We start from the raw sequence: 24,321 nt of genomic DNA, 5'->3' as shown, positions 1-24,321 counted from the left end.
AGGCCAATTAGTCTCCAGTTATATGTAAATTACGGCACAAAGAAACAGGAAAAACCAGGCAAGCACATATCAGCCAGATGAAACAACAAATATGTGAACAAACAGATGGCAAGAAACTAGATGAACAATGAGTAAGGACGACTCTGATGACATGGCAGCGAGAAAGAAATACACATACAGAAAACAAACACAAGGTACAAGGAACAGGGGAGGGCAAATCACTCCCGAAGAAGGGGGGGAGTGTGAGGAACATTATAATTAACTATAATATCCCACACAACAAGCCAGCAACAACAAAATCAAGCGATGCAAAGGATGCACCAGATACAAGATACAGCCGAGACACAAACCAAACGTACGATATACGAACGAACCCGCTGCTGATGGATCGAACCGATTCAATATAAGTGGCATACGATCAAACGTGGCCAGTCGAACAACCGCCGGTGATTTCGTACAAGCGGGAAGATGCGTGGGTAGCATAATGCAAGAAGCCGATATGCACACAGATGCGATGGGCAACCAAGTCCAACATGGCTCGATCCCATGATTTACGATCAAACATGACCGATCGAACCACATGCGACCGCTGGCAATTTCATGCAAGCGGGAAGATGCGTGGGGGGGGCATGCATGCATTATATGAAACGATAATGGTTTGTGGATTGCCTAGGGGAATATACGAACCGAAGGGGGAGGGATGAATGATGGGGGAAGCCCTCTATCTGATAGATACGATATACGTATGAAAGTGCATTGCAGGGGAAATTAAACGAGTGCACACAGCACGCGTGCATCGCGACCCATAGCACTTTTTAGCATAGCCATTCTTTGAATATTGCCGGTAAGCAGAATTCGCCGGAAGAGGCGACCCACTTCTGACACGATCCCAACGCCGCACTTTTTAGCCTAGCCATTCTTTGAATATTGCCCGTAAGCAGAATTCGCCGGAAGAGGCGACCCACTTCTGACACGATCCCAACGCCGCTGCCAACAGCACGACGCCGCAGCCAGCGCCCTATGGGCATCTCGGGATATATTTAAGGGACCACGCTCGACAGGGCCGGGAGTCTTAGTTTAGAAGGCAGTCTTAGTTTAGACGTGGAACTAATTGACTCAAGTCTACAAGTCATGATCAATCAAGGGAGTTTTTAAGGCCTTACGAGTAACCTTAAAAGCTCAGACTAGTGAAACAAACAAGTGAAAGGATCAAGAAAAGTCAGAATAATTTGAGACGGCCTTACGAGTAACCTCTCAAATTATCCTGTAACCAGCAAGTCCTTGGAATAGGACTAAGACACCGTGTTTATGCAAGAATCGAGTAAGGTCAAACTGCTCCAGGACAATTCCCAGCATATTGGAAGGTACAAGGATATATCCTGTTACCGAAACACCAGGAAAGAGGTCGGGACTCCTCTAAAGGAAACTTGTCATATCCAACCAAGCCCATAAACAATCGTAAATAAACATACCACCAAGACAAATCAATAAACAAACCTGTTCTAATTTCACCGGGGCACAAAATAAATTTTGTTGTGCCGAACCTAGCCCAAGAGATAATTGTAAATATCCCGAAGGACGAAAAGGATCGTTACAGTATTCTGTCCTGTATTCCTAGATTTTTGTTCGTTCCACAAAAAAAAAAAAAACATATGTTCATCATGTGGGTGATGAACGATTAAAGCGTATTTTGAGAAACGCTTAAATGATTTCTGCCAACATGATAACTTTTGTTTTAAGAAATCTGTCAGCAATTAATTAAGATTAAAATGACTTCCCGAATAACTAATTTAGGGTCTTGTAGTGGATCGAAAACTTACCATGATGGCTGTATAAAATGTTAAACACAAGATCACCCAGTCCCAAATTGCTTTAAATGCACAATAATGCAAGAGTATGTGTGGCGGTGTTTTTGGCGCTTCTTGTCTATACTGTGGCATAATATCCGCACTTAAGGACATCATCTAGAGAGAGAGAGGGAGAGATGTGGAGAGAGAGAGAGACAAAGTGACATATCGATGACACTTACATGCGCCAAATTGGACTGCTTTGTGGGATCCTTCAGTGTTGGCAAATGTGCACTGAATTGACGACTTCGCGTCACAGAACGGGCCAATTTTGCAAATTTCGAGAGACCTAAAACTGGAAGGAATAGATTAACCGCTACGATAAGGACAAATACACACAGACAACATCAAGAATAGAAAACAAGAAGAAGCATCAAAATACAAAAAAAAAAAAGAAAGAAAAACAAATAACCGACAGCAAACAAAAGGAGAGCATAAGAATATGGAGAAAGAGATTACAGACATAATAATAGTAAGTTAGAATCATTTATAGTTTTTGTTATGTGTATTTATATATATATATATAAATATTGTAATGTATGTATGTATGTATGTATATATACAAACGAGTAATCAGATTGTTTATTATGTTTTAATGTATGCGTAGTATATTATGCGTGTGCGTTTGTGTAAGTGTGGGAGGAATAGACATAGAAAGAGAGATAGATAGAAAGTAAAAGTGTGATCAAATTTGTGCAATTGTATAAAGAAATATATATAGAGATATAGAGATTTGTGTATACATATCTAGATATTCATTAGGTTGGGACCCAAAACAACAAACAATTTCACTGTGTTGGATGTATACAGAATTTTCAGTTAATTTGCCATCTTCTTCATTTTAAATGAACCAGTTAAAGAAACTTTTGTTTAAAACACGAAGCATAATTTGAAAATTATTTAATTAACTTTTGACAATGATTTAAAAACGATCTCAGGACTCAAATATACATCCTTCTTCTCACGATTTTAAAAACAAGGCGTATTGAATAATTTGATGGAAACTCATGCTTTTTGGGCAATCGACTTATTAGCCAATGATAACGTATACGCCGTGTGCTCAATCATATAATTTACTTTAAAAGGAAAAGGAGTTCGACTCAAATTTCAAAAATATTGGTGTCTTTTGGGTCCCCAACCTAGTGATCATAGATAATTAGTAATAAGAGGAGATAGATAGGGTAGAGGTAGGGAGTGAGGGAGTTAGATAGATAGATAAATATAGTGTTGGGAAATGACTTTTTAGCTGCAGCTGTAAGTGTTGTGTTGTATTGTAGTGTTTTGTGTGTTTTTGGCCAAAACAAATTCATAGTAGATATTTTCCATTCAATTTTGAGGATGCATCACGATATATAGGTACACATTTGTATATACATAGTTATGCGTATATGTGTATGTACATGTAGTGGTGTACACATTGAGACATTAAGAGAGATTGCAGAATTCAGAAGATTGATTTTTTTTTTGTATGTTTTGAACTCACCACCTTTCGTATCCTCGCTGTCGATGGGCTGCTTCAAGGCCGTTATATCTCGAAATGTCAACAGAAATAACACAACCAAATCCCTTTCGTTGCGTATGGGCGCCACTTGCAATAGAAGCCATAGCGGGGTTTCTAAAAACAAATGTCAAAAAGAAATTTACAAGACTCAAACAAAGTGATTCAATGGGTGAACCAACAGACTAAAATCGATCATGCCGATCATTTTGTATAACCTTCTTTTATATTTGTTTTAGATGTTTTAGTAGTTCAGTTCGATTTGTACTAATAATTATGTTTTATTTCAGATCAGAAAACTCAATTTGGATGATCTTACGTGATCTTTAATTTGGTAAGTTGATTAATGTCATTTTTATTAAGTCAAAAACTAGTTTATTCTAGTATGTACATAGTATATCCCATTGTTACAAGGGTATTAAGAGAAAAAAAAAGCTAAAATCAGGTCAGAACACACACACACACACACACATAGACGCACACACAAATAGATATTGCAACGAACTATTATTGATATGGAAAACGTGCTGGTTGCTGATTCAAACAATACAATTGAGCAAAAATTGTTCGTTCATGTGTGTGTGTGTGTGTGTGTGTGTGTGTGTGTGTGTGTGTGTGTGTGTGGGTGTATCTGACTGCCAGATTGCAAAACACACATCCACATCCTGTAATGCCTTCAATGTGCGGCAATGCAATCAAAATCAACACTAATTGCATATCAAGATGATTATAATTACTCTCTAATTTAATGCGCAAATATTCCACATTTCCGTTTCCGATTGTTTCATGTTTCGCCGCCCGCCCCTTCCACCACCCCCTCAGCGAGCTCTAACAGAAAAAACACGCTAATTGAGAGCTCAAATGTTGTTGGACCAAGGCCAAAAATAGTAACATCCAAAATTTGCCAGCTGTTACACGAAACCCACAGACAGAGCGACAGACAAACGAACAGAAAGCACCAGTCCACCAAGTCCAGTCCAAATGGCCACCAGAGACACCTGTCAGCATATTCAATTTGCTCAGTATTCGTTTTTCCTCTTCCTTTTCTTGTTTTTTTTCTTTTGCGTCCTTTCTTTGTGTTTTTTTTTCTTTTTTGCTGTCGTTCATCATAACCTTCTTGGCAAACCAATTGATTGCCTATCGGCGATTTCACCAAACACACACACACACACAACGTTCCATTTTCCTTTTTTTTTGTGTGTGTGTGTGTGTGAGTTGAGGACAAAGTAATCAAATGAAAAACCTAAAATGATGGAAAGGTGATATTTTTCCTCTCATGTTTTTTTATGTCTCCTTTTTCCTTTTTGTTTTTGTTGTGCTTACTTGCAACTTGAATTGGTTTACCAAGAAGAGTTGTACTCACTGTATTCATCGAGCTCAAATTTTAGTTGGTTTATTTGTTATTCTAGAAAAACAAAATGTAAATGTGCCTGCCTCCTTTTGTTTTTCAATTGGCAAACAGTTTTCATCTCTGTTTTTTCATTTTTTGGCAACATTTCAATGGGTCATTGAATCAACAGATTGATGAAAAAGAAATTGCTCACTTTTGTCGATGGCTCTTGATTGAAAAAGCGTACAAATGTGTTTATAATCGAGAATAGTTTACAACTTTGTTTGCCCAAAGGTTTTGCTAAATTTAGGAAATTTTTTTAGATTTCATATCGAAATTGAAAGAAGAGTTTGTCGAGAAACTCTTGAAACTCTATAAATTACAGATTTATAAGCTGCACACACATTGTCGAAAAGCAAACAAATTTAAAAGGTTAGTCTTGGGAATTTATTTTTGATTCCCTTCATTCTTTTTGGTTAGTTATTTATTTCATTTGAATATTTATCACAGTCCGTGTAGGTGTGTGCGTGTGTGTCTGTGTTTGCATAGGATCAAAAAGGAAATGAAAGGATTTAAAATTTATTCCAAAGAACTTTCAACTTGATGCTGAGACTGAGACCCAAACGAGGGTCGGCAGTAAGGTAAATAATGACATTCTCTACTAAAAATTTACCCCAACTTGTAATTGAATTCAAGTGAAAAATGTTTCTCATCGACTAGCCCTCGTGTTTAGAATAATAATACGTATAAGCTGGCTATTGATTTATTATTATTTAATGGCCTTTTTCATTTCCATTTCCATTTGTTTCTATTTTTATATATCTTGAGTTCTTTTTTTTTTTTACATCTTGCCACATGCAACAGGAAAGAAACACTGTGCCAAAAAAGTAAAATTGATGCCATAGCCGGGGGCTACTTTTTTTTTTGGGGCGGGGTCAATTGTAATACCTTGAGTTTGTGCCTTGCCAAACTGCGATAGGGCGCAGCCACATTGCAAATCTGTAAATTGATACTCGATTGGTGTTAATTCGATTAAGATTGATTGTTTGCGAATCGTTTGATAAGTGCTCTAGCATCTGATAGCTCTGATAGGGGACCTAGCTTACTACTAATTGCAGGCTGTTGAGGTTAAAGCTGAAATTCAAATTGAAATTGGATACTCACTATTCTTTTTGTAAAGGAGAATTTCAAATTGATCCTGTTGCTGATTTTCCAGTGTATACTCCAGCCGTCCCACCGTCTCTTTGTCTGTCAGCTCGCCATACATGAAGCCGCATCTGAAGGGTTTCAATTCAGTTTGGTATATAGGCGAAATAATGAACAGAATGAAAGATGAGATTATTAATTTTATGGGCAAAATGTATATGCATATCTAAAGTTTCCACAGAACATGCCGACAAGACGAACAAAACCAACAAAAAAAGAGAAAAATACAAATAAAATATTGCATATACATAGAAGAGGGAAGTAAACTTAATTCGCCTAGTGATAGTTTTTGGTTTTCCATGGTAAGCAGCATCCTTACCTGATCTGCTGGCCTATCTAAGGCTGGGTTTAGTGTGTGTGTGTGTGTGTATGTGTGTTTGTGTGTGTGGCTTAACTTTAATTTTCAATAATTTTCAAATTGATTTTCTTGTTTTTTTTTTTTTTCCTTTATAAAGTTACTTTTGAACTTTTATGGAAAATGATATGTATGTGAAGGAGAAAGATGAAAGGAGAGGGAGGAAAACATACACATGCAAATGAAAGTGAAATTTCCCATGGTCAAACTTTTGATTATCAACTTTTTAGTTCAGGTAGCCCACATAGAAGCTGATAAATCAATTAAGCTACCTTTTTCAAACGAAAATTTTCAACGATGGCCTTTGGCTTTGATAATAGACAGAATGGCTGACCACACTGTAGCCACATGCGATAGATGATATCTATATATATATATCCTAGCTAAGGGTAAAGGGTAAATTAAATTTGACTTGTGTGAAATGCATTTTATTGAAAAGGTCAAGACACAAAAATTGTCATGTCGTGTGGCTAATGAAATTTTTAGGTAATTTCTTTACTACTCTGTTTAATTTTCAAATCCCATGAGTAGAAAGAACTACTGACTGAAAATCGGGTTACCATGCAAACAAGAAATCGTGGCTCCTGTTGAAGGCGCCAAGCAAACTGCCGCTAAAAATGCTGAAACTTTGCGCTAAAACAACAGAGCAAAAAGCAAAAAGGAAAAAGAAATTGCGGTGAGGTTTGGTAAAAAGTGATTCCATTTTTCGGTCGACCTTTTTGTGTGTGTGTGTGAGTGTGTGTTTTTTTTTTGTTTGCCTGGTCCGCGACCCCGACATCAGCAAGAACAGCGACAACAAAGTAGGTCAAAGTGCAACTCACTCACATGACAGTACGGCGGCAAGGAAGCAAAGAGGAAATGAGAATGTATCCCCTGCTAAGCGCTAGATTGCCATTAAAAACTTCGGTCGGGCCACCAGCACCATCAGCACCACACAGTGGGGAAATGGGGAGATGTTTCGTTTTTTTTGCACCTACTGTTCATAGGATAAACGAGTAACTAAGCCAAGTTAGAGCATTGGGCAAATTGGATGCACTTGGGACCCCTTCATATGTGCATCTGATTTCAACTGTTTGTTTCAATCACATGAATAGTTTGCAGGAGGCAGGGAAGGGTATTAATAGTTCGGCTCGAGGCAATGTTAGTGAGGTTCTTGTTTCCTTTTTGCTTTTTTTGTTTACTTAGCCAGTGTGGCAAATTTTTTGGCCTGCAAATTACAAACAATTCACTAGAGATTCATTGGATACGTGGGCTTTTGGGACGCTTGTTGTTGATTTATGAGGTCAGGAATGAACGGGAATTGGGCAATAAGGGGGGGGGGGGGGGGGGGGGGGGGGGGGGGGGGGGAAGGACGTCTAACGTGGTGGTGGGCCTCGGTCGAGCTCTTCTATGCTTTCATATTTCGCTTTATTTATATAGTTAACATGCTGTGTAAAGTTAAGCAATACTGATTTAGATAATACGCAATTATTTTCCACAATTCAACAGTTTAACAAGAACTGATTGTGTATAGCTAAAGCTGGTGCTTGTCAACTGAATGGCTTTGGTTGCCATTGTCATGCCATGCCAGCTTACATTATCTGCACCCCCCTTAAGAAGGCATATCTCATTAGAAATATACATATACCAATTGTTTCTGACTATCATTTATAGTAAAGTTATTCAATCGACCTTAATGTTAAGGTACACTTTTTTTTTTTTGCTCTTGTCGTTGTCAGAGGGCATTAAGGATGAAATTTTACGCATTCTCTCTCCTCCCCTCTCCTTGATCTACATATAACAGGAGTGGTCCTACAGCAGTTCTCTCTTCTCATTACGGTTGGAATGATGTTGTTTATCTGCTTAACGGCTTATCCATCTCCCAGGGAGAGTTCATTGTTTAATATAGCCAACAGTATGCACAGGGCAATTGGCTGGGACCATTAAAAACCCATTGTCGACTTAATGCACTTTACTACTTTACCGATTGTCAAAAGTTGTTAATGAAAATGGACGGCAAGCATGCAGATGATGAAAAGAAAAAAGAAAGGTCCAGCAAGTCAAAAAAGGAAACAAAAACAATTTGATGTATGTATGCATAGGCAGGCAGGCAGGTAGGCAGCTGAAAAGTAGGCAACAAATAGTAGGTTATGTAAACTGTTTCATCAGCAGCAACATGATTATGCATGTCACGCAGAGATCTGTTCCACCCCCACCCACATGATTTTTCTACATGGATCTGCTTAGTTTAATATTGTATCAGAGAATTTAGAATATGATTAGGATTTAGATTCTCAATGTAGTGGGCTAGTGGGTATTAAAATGTATTAAAGATAGAGCAAGATAGATAGCGCGAGAGAAAGAGATATATATATATGTATGTATAGAGAGAGAGAGAGAGATAGGTAGACAACCACTGGACGAACAAGTAGAGCAACAACAGCAAATAGAAACAGCAATTTGAGCGGAGTGAAAATAAATCGGCAATACGTACACATACCTGCACGACTTCTGCATGACCTCGGCTCGATTGTAGCCACTGATCTTGCAGAAGGACTCATTGCAGTACACAATGGGAAAGTCAACGATTTGTGCATTTGCCAATAGAAACGAGCTGTCCGCTGCAAAGAAATCGAAAGTAAATAAAATTCAATTAATCAATTAATCAAGATGTACTTATAAATATATAAAATGTACAATTAGCATAACTATATTTATTTTGTTTAGAATGGAGAATAAGTAGATTTCTTTTTTTAGAATAAATATGTATGTACACACAAAGTTAGTCCTCCTGTTTTTTTGCTTTTTTAAGTGGCAAGTTGACAAGTTTCAGTCAATTTGATCGCAAGTCAAAATATTTGCGCGTAATTGGAATATTTCAAATGTTGTCATTCATAATAAAAATCGTTTTATTTTGGGCCCGACGCAGCGCACCCTTCCATCCATCCATCCATCTATCCATCCACTCATTTACCCTTTACTCTTTATCCATTACACTTTATCCTTCCAGCCAGTCAGCCGTCAGTCAGCCAGTTAGTTGACTAATAGCGGTTGTTGTTGCCATGTTATATAAGCCAATTCGGAGTCAGGCATGTAATGTAATGTAAGGTAAGGTAAGGTAACATGTGTAAACCACTCGGTGGCATCGCATGGACATGGACATGGCATCGACTCACTTTAGCCAGACTATTTGACTGTTTTGACTCTGACTTGTTGTTTGCCATTTATTTGCCTTTTACCCATTGTGGCACATTGATTCGTTCCCTTTTTCTCTTTCTGCTTATGTTTGTATTGTATATGACAAAGGATGTAAAGGATACTAACAATGTTGCTCTATGTAGAGACAACAGATGATATCACAAAAAGAGACAAAAGTATTTTTATGGCCAACGGCTGAAACATTTTTTCATGTTCATTGCCAACATTCTCGATATATGTATAGGAAAATCTCAGCAAGTTCTTTTTTGTGAAACAAATATTGGGATTAGAAGAGATTTAAAGATTTTTCTAATGTTTTATTGGTATTCAGAACTTGAATTGTTCTTTTTTTTTTAGTTTAATAGTTGACCATGACTTAGAAGGGTCTTGGCTTAGAGAGCAAATTATGTGTTTAAATCCTATTGCAATATATTTCTTTGGCTAAGGGATGTAGCACACAAGGATACACAGAGGCACACGAAATGAAAACGCAAAGTTGTAATATTTTGACATGCAACACACTGGAAAGTTGACGTTGTTATTATTGTTGTCGCCTTTTTTTTTTTGCTTCTCTTCTCTTGTTTTCTTTTTTTTTTATGTATATTGGCATTATATATAGTTTTAGTGGAAGAACCACCCATCCTCAGTGTATATGCAAATGAGTGGGTGTATCTCTGTGTGTGTGTGTGTGTGTGTGTGTGTGGAGCTTAAACAGCACACTAACCCATATTGACATGCACATTATCCGGGCATGGGCATGCCATTGACTGACAATTATATGGGAAAGGAATATGAAGTAAGAGTCTAAGTCTTTTATCACATTAAAGGCACAAAAGACAAAACTTTTACATTCAGTTTCTATATGAAAGTAATCCCCTTATGAATAACGTAAAGGTTTTCAACTTAGCATAAATATATTTCTTTTAAATTTCTTGAAATTGAAACTCTCTCCCATCATGCTCTTCTATAGCTGCACCCATGTTGGCTGGGGCAATGAATATGTATAAAAATATGCACATGCACATTCTCTGCTAGGAAAATGGGAAAATTCATATATATGTATATGTACATACACGCGACAGTAACAAGGACAACAACAGCTTTTGCTACTTTGTAGTGTCAACAGTTGCCGTGACTGTATCAGAGAGAGAGAGAGATCGGGAGAGGGATGGAGAGGGGCAGGGTGGTGCAGGGGCAGGAGTTGAAATAACGCTAAAGTAAAGGAGGTTGATGCGGTTGATGGGCGGGCACTTGGTTGGGGGGCGTGGTCTGGGGCATGCTATCTCGTTACGCTCTGCGTATGAGTGTTATTTTTTCTGCTTTTTCCCATGTCGTTTTAGATAGATATAAGATAAAGTAATCAAGAGCGGCGACATTGGATATATGTAACAGCTAAAATCAATGCAATTTTCATTTGTATACTTCATACCAACTAAACAGGTTGCGACTTTTCATAAGATAAATATACGTGGATACTTTTCGAAAGTTATATACATAAATTTAGCGACTGTTGAGTAAAAGAAAACATTATTCTTTCTAATGAAAAATAAAGGGAATTTGAAAGTCGTTGAAAGTACCTAGCAACTGGTAAAGGTTAGAGTATATATGTGAAGTGGAAATAGTGATTAAGCAATAAACTTGACTGCAGGTCAATGAGAAAAGGTCTTAACCAATTTTCAATCTCTATCTCTATGTCTCCCTCTCTCTCTCTCTCTCTCTATTTATTCCTATTGGACTCTTTTTGCCCTATTAAACTAACTGGCATTCAGTGGCATTCCGCGTTGCAAAGTTTCGCAATTTACCTTGGCCATTTGCTTGCTCACAACGTTCTCGTTGGATTGAAGTGGAGGGTTTTGTTTTCTTTTTTTTTTTGTTATAAGCTTATCCCTTAGGGGAATTAGTTTGTTCAGCTGGCAGTTAAATGGATAGCTGTGCCATTTGAATAAAGAGAGAGTGAAAGAGAGAGCCTCTCAAAACTAGCAGCAAACGAAATCATTTATCAAGTCGGCCTCAAACATTTTCGACAATCAATCATTAAACAAATGGATGAAACTTTTATTGAGCTATCCAAAACTAAATATATATGTATTATATCAATTGATATAGTTGTCAGATTCTGTGTGATGTCAATATAGGGTAATAAAAATATATATCGTAATCAATTAATTATGGCTAATAAACAATGCTAAAAAAGTATTTAAATTAACAACAACAACAATAAAAAAACACAAAATTATTTTAATGTTAATTTTTTTCTTCCTTTTTTTTTGTTTTGGGTTATTTGCGGCCTTTAAACCATATAATTATTTATGAGTCCGACAAATAAATTATGTATTATAAATGTCAACATAAACAATCTTTGCCCCTCCCCCCCCACTCCTCCCGCTTTTCCTTGTGCTTATGGACCTCCCTTAAACAAATGAACTGAGCAAAAAAAGGCTGCCCAATGGCCGTAATAAAAGGAAAAGAAAACCAAAAAGGCAAAAAAAAAACCTCGCAGACAGCGTAAAATGAAGCGGGTATAAAAAATGCGACAGGCTAATTAATGAGATTTTGATTTGAACGCCAACAAAAAAAAAAGGAAAAATGTAGAAGACAAAGGAAAAGAGAGGTAGGGGCAGTAACCAGGGGGGGGGGGGGAAGAAGGTGGAGGCTAGAGACTATAATAACAAAAGCCATTTTAATTAACGAGTCACAAAGTGAGACAATAATTTAATCATTAATTTTTGAAACTGCAACCCAAAACATTTGAATTTGTCTCTTTTCCACTTTCTCAGTTCGTTTAAGGGCGTCTTTTATTTGATTTTATTTCTTTGGCTTTTCATTTTGGGTGACAATTCGATGGGAAATGTCAACGGGAATTGAAAATGGGCGACAATGTCGGCGGTCGTGTTTGTGGATGATTGATGATGTCCATCGGAACGCCTCTTGTACCTCTCTAGCAACTCATGTACCCCTCCCTCCCCTCCCTCGGTGTGGCTTCAGTTTGACCAATTAGCCGTGAGGCATTTACAGTTGTAAGTTTTAGGCCAAAAAGTTCGGACTTGGGCCTTGTCGTTGATTGATTTGGATTTTTGTAAGCTCTTTCGACCGCAGGCAGGCTAAGACCTACCTACCGCCCGCCCCCCGAAATAAAAGTCCTTGCTAAGTGGATTTGTGTTTTTATTTCCCACACCGGGTCTCTCCCTCTCTCTCTCTCTCTCTGCCACTTTGTGTCTCTTTCTATGTACCCCTGACTCTTTGTATGGAGGGCAGGCAGCTTCAAGGCAACGTTCTTGGTAGTTCGGACCCTCGGCAGGATATAACAAAACTAGTCCATTAACTAAATACACCCACACTCACACCCACACCTACACCCACACCAACACACACACACACACAGACACACATGCAAATGTGGCTGCAATTTTGGAAAACATTCATTTCCGCATGAGCAAGTCACAGTGGTAAGCAAATTTTGGCTCAAATATTTTGTAAAATTTTTAAATTTTTCATTTAACTTTAATAGACAACTGCAAGCAAAACACTTTACTAAAGAGTTGGTCCCACTGTGCAGAGGGTTTTGGCCATGGGCCTTGTCGTGGCAAGGCCTCCTCCTCTTGGTCCTTTTGTCCCGTCCTCCGCATTCTTTTTTTTTTATTTTTTTCGCCTCTTAAAGCCATTTTGTGTCATTATTTTTTTGTGGTTTTGCATTTTCCAACTTGTACGTTTGTTGCTTTTGTTTCAAACTTGCCGCAAATACACTTAACCATTTTCTCTCTCTTTCTCACACACAGACACACACACACACACACACACAGAGAGACACACGTTAGTATTGTAGTGAGTTATGACATTAGTGAGAGCCAAGAGACCGACGGCCTTTGCATCTACTCCGCCTATTGCTCGGTTACTGCGATTAGGCCACAGATTGCCAGCTGGCCATGTCATTTAGTCGCGGTTTTCTCCATCCATTCTCATTTCTCCCTCTCTCACTCTCTGTGGCTTAGACCTTGTCGAGTGCACAATAAAATATTGTCCAAAAAAGGATAAAATAAAAAAAGAGTAAAGGTAGAATAAGGAAAAGGAGAAAGGAAAGAAAATTGGGTACGGCTTGTCAGCATTGCGATTTAATTACATTAGCCATAGCGTCAGGTGGAAAATGCACAGCAAGTGGCTGGCTGTGTGTGTGTGGGTGTGGGTGTGGGTGTGTGTTACCATGTTGATTAGGTCTTACCACGTACATATGTACGACTCCTTGGGGCATGCTTAAAAAGAATTGCAGTAAAAGTTTTTCACCTCCTGTTGTTGTTGTTGTTGTTGTCGCGCAAAAGGCATTCATAATACACTTGCCACTCAATTCTAACCCCCCCACCCCCTACACCCTCTTTGCCTTAACTATCCATGAGTTGGCGTTTTCATTTGGCTGTGTGTGTGTGGAAATTTACATAATTAAGTGTAAACCGCGAACCGAACCGACGAAAAGTAAGTGACTTTTTATAATTAGATATTAAAGAGAGAGGCAAGCAAACACCAATTAATAGAAAGAGTAATAGAAGGGAAAGCAAGACTTAATTAGGGTATAAAAAAGTGTTAATAACAATTGGAAATTTGGTTTCTGCCCCCTGAAGAAATCAAATCACATTGAAATCTCATGCTCATGGCTTTTGTGTACATTTTCTTCAACATTCGATGACTAATTTGTTGACGTGAACTTCAAGGTCGGATTGCTTAAATAACTTAAGGCCCGATTTTCACATTTATATCTCCATTACCATTTTTGGATTCGTATATTCGTTGTATTCGACGAAAAATTCCTTCACACACGCACACGAAATGTTTATTTTATTTTTTTTATTATCATTTTTGCTGTCTCAGCGTTTCTATTTTTTTTTGAAGACTTTTGGCGGCTGGGCGACACTCGTCGAGGCTGATGACGCTTGGCAACCAGTAAAAAACAAATTGGTCAACCCACCAGCAAAACCCAAACTCACACAAACACACACACACACACACACACACACACATACATATGTATATAAGTGGCAGAGTAGTCGGCGCCACGATTCGCAGCTTTTGCTTTCGCTGATGGCACATTAAAGTTTCTTTCGTTGTCGTTGTCGTCATTTCCTCTTTTCACTATGTGCATATGTATGTATGTATGCGTGTATGTGTGTGTGCTGATAACTAAAAAGCAAAAAAAAAAAACTAAACGAAAAAGTTGATTGCGTAAACTTTCTTCAAACAACAACAGTAACCAGTAACTGAAAGCTTCAAACTTTTCATTTCTATTTTTTTTTTTTTTTCGGTGGCTAGTTGCGAAGTGCAAGGCGCGAGTTTTAGTTTCACTTACATGTGGGTAGAGTGTGTGAGTGTGTGTGTGTGTGTGTGTGTGTGGGCGTATATGTATATGTAGTGGTCTATGTGTCTGTGGTTGCTATTTTGCATTCTGTTTTGGGCAAACTCTTGTGTTTGTTGCGTGCTAGCCAGGGTGCCCCAAAAAGTATGCTACACTTTAACCAAATTGCCCCAACAGTGAGCCAAAAAGAGGGGTGGTGGTTGGTTGGAGGCAACTAAGTGCCTATATATATGTATATGTGTGTCTGTGTCTCTCTGTGTGTGTGTGTGTATGGCCACCGACAGTGAAATATAGTTGATGGTTAGCACGCAAGACTACAAAGAGATCGATTGTAAATACATTAAGCTTAGATTTTGCTAAAAGCAAAAATAACACAGATAAAATACATGAAGAGATATGAAATCAGACTATATATTATATTTAAACACTTTAACTAAAAGATGAACTAGATCAAAACAAATCGAAGTGCATATATGTATGTGTAATCGGAGGATTTTCTCTATTATTCACTTACTGTTACAATTGAGTTTCATTATGCCATTTTGTGCATTTTATTGATACGCTAATTGAATCTAAGAGAGAGAGAGAGAGAGGGAGAGAGAGGGGGACAGAAATGGACAACCTACATGTGAGAGAAATCAATTTGCATATATATATTTGATATATAGTCAGGCAGAGCCATGAATATCCAATATGATAATCTATAGTAAAACTACTTTTGACCACAATATGAAAATGCTTTCGCCCAGTTTGGTTTCTGTTTATCACATACATAGGAATACATACAATATTAGCTATATTTGATGGGAGATCTATCTGGGATTATGGTCATCATTAACCACAGCAGCACACACATACACATACACATACACATATATATATACATTTAAGATGACCTTGCTGTGTATATATATATGTATGCTTTCGTTTTGAACCTGGTTGACGGGCAAACACCTGACATTGTCCCCGCCAATTCATCCCCATTATTACCCCACCTTTTCCGTAAACATTGAAACAAACAAACACACACACACACACGTATGTATATGTATATACACAGATACACACAACAGAATACAGTAGCAAAGGCAGGAAAAACAACTTAATCCAATTTGACTGACCAGGGGCATGACATGGTCTTGGACAAGGGGCATCAGGTACGCCCTCCCACCCCTCTGTCCCCACCCCTACACCATTTACCCACATTTCCCCACAAAACCCCCCCCCCCCACACACACACACACACTCACACACAATTGGTGCTAATGTTTGACAGGACAGAACAGACAACATAATCATGTTGGCCATTGGCCGAGCACATCTTAAATGGCCTTTTTATTAATGCTAAGTGTCGTTTGGCCCTCCTCCCTTCCCCTGCCTTCCATCTAATTACAGCGCAGGGTATTTCGGTCACATGTCGATAACGTTGAGAAATCGTTGCACAGGCTTATTATTTAGAGTGGAAATTATGATTGACGGGAAACCCCTTCACAGGTCTCGGATTCGGGCTTGGAAATGAAACGCTTATAAATTAAACAAGTTAAGGTTAAGGCGGGGGTAGATAAATGTCACACCTGGTGCTGTTTCGACGACCCTGGCATTGAGAAGGTCTCTGTTTTGATTTTGAAATGAAACCCAGCGTAGCCTTCCCCAGGAATGGGGAAAATGAAAGGCGAAAGCCACTGAAGCGAATGGGCGGGCAAAGGTCAAAGCAGCAGGCAAAAGAAAATATCCCTACCTACATCGACTTGCCATATGGGTACTAATGATGTCAAATCAAGTGAGAGGAAAGCCATTTTTATGGACCCTAATTTTGATTTCGTGACTCTTTAGTCATTGCCGTTTTTTTTAAGGAGAAAAATGTTGGCGTAAATTTCAGTTCTGCTTGGCCAACCACACTCGATTTGTGGCACTATTCAACAAATTTCAATTTGGAAATCAAACGAATATCTAGTCCAAAGGACTAAATGAATTTTAAACAAATGATGGACCAAATGACTCAGTCATCAAGACTCATTTATTAGGGAATCGAATAGAATTATGTTCTATATATGTATGTGTATATATATTTTGGTGAAGAATGAAAAATTATTTGTTTCGTTTGATTGTTGGTGTAATTTTCTGTTTTCAAGAGAAATGTATTCCGCTGTGGTCTGTGTATGGTGGATAATAATGGCCAACATGGCGTATGATGAATGCCTCTTTCACCGCGAATGACATGAAATTGTTGGAGGTGGCCATTTCGGTTCGGTTCAGTTCGGTTCGGTTAGCTTCGCTTCACTACACTTCGCTTCATGCTCTTGACTGCCGGCCAGCCAAGCTGACTGACTGACTGACTGACTGACTGACTGACTGACGATAGGCTCGGCTCGGTTCGTCCATGTCCAATGTCGTTTCAGTTGAGTCACAAGAAAATAACAAAAAGCAAGAAAGAAGGAAAGAAAGAGAGAATGAATAACAGAGTGCGGCGGGAGCATGGATTATTATTATTCGTTGACCTTCTCGTTCGGCTTTTCAAGTGGCTTAAACACCAGCCAACTGCACCGCACCGCCCCGCACCGCTCCTAAACCCGAGTCAGAGACCCCAACTTAACCGAAAAAACCCAGCAACAACAACATTAGCAAACACGCGCATTTCCGGCCACCAAAAAACAACAAATACAACAACATGAAAAAGAAAAGCCAAGGGAAAAATAAACAAAACACAAAGAAAAACGGGTCAACGACGCAACAATAATAACAACAACAACAACAACAACAACAAATGTTAAGTGTCGCAAACTAAAAACGCAAGCAAAGCAAAGCAAAGCAAAATAAAATAAAAGGAACGAGAAAGAGAAAGATAAAGAGGTAGAGCAGTAAGAGAGAATAAATCGATAAATGTAATGGTAAACTCCTTTCTCCCCTCTCTCATTCGCGTGCTCGCCTTCTCCCTCGCTCCCGTCTGTCTGTCTCAGTCTCTCACACGATGTGCGCCACTATGGCGCCCTTAGCCAAATGTTAATTTACACAAACCAACTGCAAAAACAAACAAACAATGAAAAATGAAATCAATAAATAGAGCAAAAGGGCAAAAGGGCCTGTAATTGCAATTGTTAACAGTTGCATGCACCACAGACACACACACACACACACACACACACACACACACACACACACACAGTCACATATATTATAGACCCGTCACACTTGCCCCATCGCCCAATAATTTGCTGCTGTTGCTGTTGCTGTTGCTTGTTGCATGTCGATTTTAAATATTTATGGTTAATTCGACGCGCATATTCAATGCAACACAATGGACACACAGTGGACAAGTGGTAAGAAGAGAGAGACAGAGAGAGAGAGAAAGAGAGACACCGAGGAGAAGTTGATGGGAACATATACATATATTTGATATATGTACATTCTGACGTCCTTCATTCTTTTTAACTAATTAGTTGTTGATCATATTTTGAATAAAGTATCCGAAAATGTCTCTTTCATTCAGCATTTAAATAATGAATGTGATTTGAATAATTTATATTATTTGTTGAGCCCAATTAAAAGCTATTAGTTTGTGAGAAATAAAGACATTTGTAGTAGGTTTTTTTTAATAACCACCTAGATACATACATATATATACTAGTGCAAACTAGAGAGCTGCATGAATGGGAGCAAAGTCAAAGTCAAATGAATCCATTCGAATTGAATTCAAATAAATGAGTGACAACTACACAATGAAATGAATGAGTGTGAGTTTCTACTTGCCATATCTCGCAAAATACGTAACTCTGTTTAATGAAAGGCTATGAATTGAGTGTCAAAACATCGAATTGTACTAAAAGTTGGCAAAAAGTTGGAACCATTATTTTCTGCGCGCTAACTAAAGAAGTATATAACCCAAATTTGATGTCTCTATCTGGCATACTTTTTAAGAAAAACAGTTTTATGTAAATTCCGGGGGCGGAAGGGGGCGTGGCAAAAATTTGAAACAAACTCGATAAGCGTACATACTACACGAGACTGCATACAAAATTTGGTGGCTCTAGCTCTTATAGTCTCCGAGATCTAGGTGTTTATACGGACGGACGGACGGACGGACGGACGGACGGACGGACGGACGGACGGACGGACGGACGGACGGACGGACGGACGGACGGACGGACGGACGGACGGACGGACGGACGGACAGACGGACATGGCTAGATCGACTCAGTTTTTGATCCTGATCAAGAATATATATACTTTGTGGGGTCGGAGATGCTTCCTTCTGCCTGTTACATACATTTTGGCGACTTTAATATACCATTTCACCCTATGGGTGTATGGTATAAAAATGTATGGAAAATAATGGCGAAATGGGGGCTATTAAAATTAAAATATGCTATACACCAAAAACTTAAGGACACAGTTTTGGATTTGACAATTTGGGACAAATTTTGTAAAATCTATTTTTTCTAAATTAGATTCCTAGTTGCCACGAACCGTGAAAACATAAATAAGGCTTTCTAATATATTATAAAAAAAAATTATATTCTTTAATCCATCATATATGTACACAATGGATCTACTTTTTAATATACTTCACTATTTGGAAAAAAAATTCTTCTCTATCTCTGTAGGGGGTTTGAACCCGATAACAACAGTATTGTAGTCTGAGTAGGTCCCCTCTGAGCCACTGACCACACTAGTTTCGTTGTATAGTAATCACATATAGTTAAAAAATATACAATACAAATAAATACTAAATACTAAAATCAGAATTGGAATTCGAATGCATTCGAATCATAGCAACTCATTGACTCACTTTCTAACTCATTCAATTCGTTTTGTTTCGTTTGAATGTTTTGCGACTGATTTTTACGTCGCACACTCATTTAGTTGAAGTCGATTTTCAAAGTCATTCAATTCATTTATTTGGTTTTGAATGTTGTTAACTCGAATTGATTTTTCTATCATTCATGCAGCTCTCTAGTGTAAACCCGTTGTACGGATATACGAATAAGTTGTCATATATTTGAATAGAATATTGTATGATTAAACTCAATAAGAACCAATCAAAGATGTACACACAATCAAATGAAATACTTTGGTCATTTATTCAGTTTATTTTAAAGATTTTTCACTATGACTTTGTTTTGCAAATCATTGACAACTATCTGTTCTAGAAATGTTTACTAATAAGTTAAGCCAGTTCAGCTCATATACAGACATTCATTCAATCAATACATATAATATACCTACATACATATACATATATATATATATATATGTATTTAGTCGAATAAAACAAACCATTGTCACCACCTACCACAAAGCTAACAAAGAGACTAGGTACATAAAGAGTATATGAAGTTGGTTAGGTCAGTTTATGGCAAGTGTTGAGCAAGTTTTTTCTCAGTGGCTAAGACAAAAGTATAAATTTGATTGAAAAAGATCTTTAAGAACGAAATAATGTCATACACATTATTAAGAGATAAAGAAAAATAAAGTCTAAACCTATTTACTTTACAGGGTACAAATTAGTCGTAGCAGTGCAATGTTAGAAAGTTCTTTGTCATAGTGTCTTGCATATATATTTATTCGTTTGCATAGTAATTGCCCAAAACTACTCAAACGTTGACCTATTCAGTCAGTCAAAAGGGGCTAGAAATGTTGTACAAATGTTTGACTTTGGCCACATGGCCTATGCCTAATCAATTGTCAATAGGACTGAGACAACAAACAAACACAACACACAACACTCAGAAGTATACACACACACACAAACGCACACACACAAGGGATTGCTTTTAAAGTGGGCAAAAGCATTTTGGGCAAACTTCAAAGCCAAACAAAAGTATGGCCAATTGGCCATTTCATTTCGTACTCAGTTTCAGTCTTGCTGACGAAGATCAAACAGCGCGCCTCAAGAGAGGCAAGACCGAGTAGGTGGGCGGGTTGAGGGGTAAAGAGGGGAAACTGCCATGTGCACTCGGAGATAAACGTGCGAGGCGAACCGCCAAAGTGACAAAAAAAAACGCCAACAAAAACACAAAACAAAAAGTAAACCAAAAAGAAAAGAGACAAACACAACAACAAACAAACAAACAGCAGCTACAGAAAAAAAGGGCAAAGGGCGGCTTCTCTTTTGTGTGTGTGTGTGTGTGTGTGAAATGGTTGGACCTTTGGTTTTGTTAAATTTTTTTAGGGGTAAGAATTGTCGGCAAGGGGGGGCTGACAGGGGATTCGGGGGCCGCTGCGTGTGCCGCCAGATAAACCAGTGAAAAATGCTTGCCATTGGCACTCTTCTGGTGTTTCTTTTTCTCGGCTTTGTGTGTGTGTGTGTGTGCTTCATTTAATGAGTTTGCGACCAAAAAACAGCAAAACCAGCAACAGAATTTTTGGCCTATTTGCCGAAAATCGAAGCAATAGGCTGGCCCGTCCTGGATAGGCCATATGGATGGGGCTAAAGACTTTGCATAAAGTCAACTAATTAAAATTGGAATGGGGCGGCTAAAAAGCCTTATCCTCCTCTACTCTATATACTTTATATATATTATTTTATGCCCTTAAGCTTACAGCGGGCCAATTTGTTAACGTTGGCATTTCCAAGCTAACAGAATCAAAAGTTCAAGACTAATCCGCGGTAGGGGAGCGGAGCGGAGGGAGAGGTAGTGAAGAATATGATTTCATTGAGCAAAAGATAAAACAAACATTCTTTATTTTCTCATTCATTTTGTTTTTCTTGTTGAACTTTGCTTAGCCAAAATGATTGAAAATCGGACAAACATTTGGCGTATGTTGGAGATTAATGCCCCATTCCCATTCTCATTTCCCCTCCCCACTCCCACTCTTGATCCAACAAACTTATCTATACGCATGCTGTATATTTAATATTTGCTTCTCATACGATCCGATTTAATATGCAAACCAAAAAGCCAAGCAGAAGAAAATGCAAATCAACAAATGGGAAAAGGTTCAATGGAAAAAGAAGAGTTTAGGACTTGAAGATGATATGATGCAAGCTCTATGAAATAAAATACCTTTTCACAACCAAAAGGTTTCAGAATTCAATTGAAAAGTCTCAATTGTTGAAGAATTTCCAAAAAAAATTAAGCAAGGGTAACAAAAAGTCTTATCAAGGTAAAAGGTTCTAATCAATAAAAGTGTTTTTTCTTTTTTTTCATGATTTGCACAACATTTTTCTTCCTTTTTTTGCGTTTCCAAGTGCGTAAACAAATCAAATGGCATGACTGAGCCCCAGTTCCTGTTCCTGTTCCAGTCCCCTCGTCAAGTCCGAGTTTTCCACCTGCCACTTGTATACAAATATTTTTTTTTTTATTTGCTTTTGGCATGAAAATCACATTTGAATCTATTGCATGGACCTTTAGCACACAACACTTGACGTCGCCACACGCCCATTCCGCCCATTCCGCCCATTCTGCCCATCTGGGTAACGCAATTTTCTCGCCTTTTAAACGTCTTCGCTCTACTCGTATCCGCATCCGGATCCGCGTTCATCTCGGTGCCCTGTGCCCCGTGTCTGTGTGCATTTCCTTAATTATTATGTTTTTCACATTACACTTTTGAGTCGCATTTCCTCTAGAAGCAAGTCGGTAACCAGACGGTTGGTTGGACCATCATCAAATAGCAGCAAAAAGTTTCATTTTTTGTTCGCTTCTTTTTGCACACACACACACACATTCTCAGTTGCTTAGTTTTGCTACGATTTTCATGTCATTTGGATGGAAAATCCTTTTAGAAAAAGGCTTTACGTCTCATTCGACTGTCGGGTAATCCGCTTTCGACGGCAAGTTGAAGCGGAAGAAAAACTAAAGTCTGAGAGAGAGCTATTTCGCCACCTTCAGATTTCCAGTTATAGTCAACTTTGATAAGACTTTTCTGCCATATGAATGTGAAGAAGTCTTTTGGACAGTGACTTTGATTTTCCATTAAAATTGAATATTTAAATCATTAAAGTAAAAGATACACCAAATCCATTAAGAGAAAAGGACTAAGTTATTAGTTTACCACTAGGCGAAACCAAAAACATTACACATACGACATGTTGCCAATACGGGGGGATCTAAATGAAAATTACTTGGTAGCCTGAAGTGTGTGAATTGGTATAACATGTCATTGGCATTTGCAGGCAGTTTTTAGTATGATTGGTATAGACTGGGCTAACAGGCACTTCAGTTCCACTCTAGCCACACACACTCACACACTCACACACTAATGATGCTTCGAGGCCTGAGTCGAGTTGTGGTTGGCCATAATTTTGCCATTTCCTATCAATCTCGTCGACAGATTCACCAGAATGGAAAAGAGAAAACAACTTTTGAGACACCATAAGAGTCAGAGAGCGATGGAAATACAGATTGAAAGAGAATTTTCATCTGCTGAAGAGCGGAAGGAGTGGTGGGAAATCACCTTCCAACTATTTTCAAACTGTGTGTGTGTGTGTGTGTCTGTGTCTCTGTGTGTTATTGCCATTTATAGCCATTGACCATTGGCCATGCGTGTGATTTTAGATTGCCAAGTTTCCTGTTCGCACTGACAACTTAACGGAAAATGCATTTCAATCGCTAGGAGCAAAAAAAGTGGAAACTTTCTCCACACTCAGTAATTGGCAGTTAAATTACAAAGTTTTAACTCAGATTTAGATTGGAATGCGGTTTAGGTTTTGAGATTGAAATGCGGTTTAGGTTTAGGTTTAGATAATTTTACAGTACTCACGCTGCGAATTGGAGCGCCGGATGATGTTCTCAAGGAATGTATTCTGCGGCGCAACCAGTCCACGTCGTCCGCCAGGCATTTTGACGCCTACACGCTAAACTGTGCTCTGACGTCTGCCTCGCCACGCCTCCACCACCTGCACCACCTCCACCGCCTTTTCTTCGTTCTCCTTGCCAACAGCTAAGCTAGGTCCTTTTTTGCGTTGACAGTGGCGTGTTGATGCCGATGCCGATGCCGATGCCGATGCCGATGCCGATGATGATGGCAATGGGAAGGGAATTGGCAGTTAGACAACTGATGGATAGATGATGGATGCCTGATGTCCTTGTGAAAGGCCTGCTGCTACTGTTCGGTCGGGGGCGTCGGCGTATTCAACTTGGATTGATGTTCGATTTTGTTAATTTTTCTTTGATTCAGTGGCTGGATTCAGCTTCGCTGGACTGGGCTGCTGCTGCTGCTGTTTGACGGCAACTCACCGGCTCCGATCGTTCATCATGCTCTTACTCTCACACTGACGCTCGTTCACACCCAAAAGACAAACATTCTCACACGACGATTAGTTGAAGTTGCCGTCAAATTTGACCATTTCACCCAGTCTTATCGGTTACATATGGCACTGCAAGAAGAGATAAAACATAATTTAACTTAGCTATAGCCATGCTAATTGTTTAAGAATAAACATTGTGTTCATCTGAAGCGGCTTCACCAAATCAGATGCACTAAAGAAAATATAATACAACTGTACTTTGGCACAAACAACTAACCTAGCATATGACTAGAATTACAATCAGCCACAAGCGTTGTGGGAAAAACACTTGTAATTGTAAACTAACCCAAACGATCACAACGGCAGGATGTCAAGTGGCCGAC

General features: G+C 38.6%; 1 protein-coding gene across 6 annotated transcripts in view; it reads right to left on the bottom strand.

Annotated features, from left to right (window-relative positions):
* The window catches only part of LOC6641242 (potassium voltage-gated channel protein eag), a 37,730-nt gene extending 13,667 nt beyond the window's left edge, over positions 1 to 24,063 (bottom strand). For 2 of the 6 annotated variants that reach the window (XM_023175311.2, XM_023175314.2), the window contains exons 1-7: positions 23,452 to 24,063; positions 8,710 to 8,836; positions 5,840 to 5,952; positions 5,624 to 5,674; positions 3,331 to 3,462; positions 2,030 to 2,142; positions 1,821 to 1,964 (exon numbers count right to left, since the gene is read on the bottom strand). In XM_023175311.2, the coding sequence (XP_023031079.1) occupies positions 1,821 to 1,964; positions 2,030 to 2,142; positions 3,331 to 3,462; positions 5,624 to 5,674; positions 5,840 to 5,952; positions 8,710 to 8,836; positions 23,452 to 23,530 (759 nt within the window). In that variant the 5' untranslated portion in view covers positions 23,531 to 24,063. The remainder of the gene's footprint in view (positions 1 to 1,820; positions 1,965 to 2,029; positions 2,143 to 3,330; positions 3,463 to 5,623; positions 5,675 to 5,839; positions 5,953 to 8,709; positions 8,837 to 23,451) is intronic. The other 4 variants (XM_047011410.1, XM_023175312.2, XM_023175313.2 and 1 more) reach the window with 3 other exon arrangements.
* Between the last annotated feature and the right edge of the window lie 258 nt (positions 24,064 to 24,321).

Source organism: Drosophila willistoni, assembly GCF_018902025.1.
Source record: "Drosophila willistoni isolate 14030-0811.24 chromosome XL unlocalized genomic scaffold, UCI_dwil_1.1 Seg141, whole genome shotgun sequence".
Lineage (NCBI taxonomy): Eukaryota > Metazoa > Arthropoda > Insecta > Diptera > Drosophilidae > Drosophila > Drosophila willistoni.
This window is presented reverse-complemented; position numbering and strand designations above follow the sequence as displayed.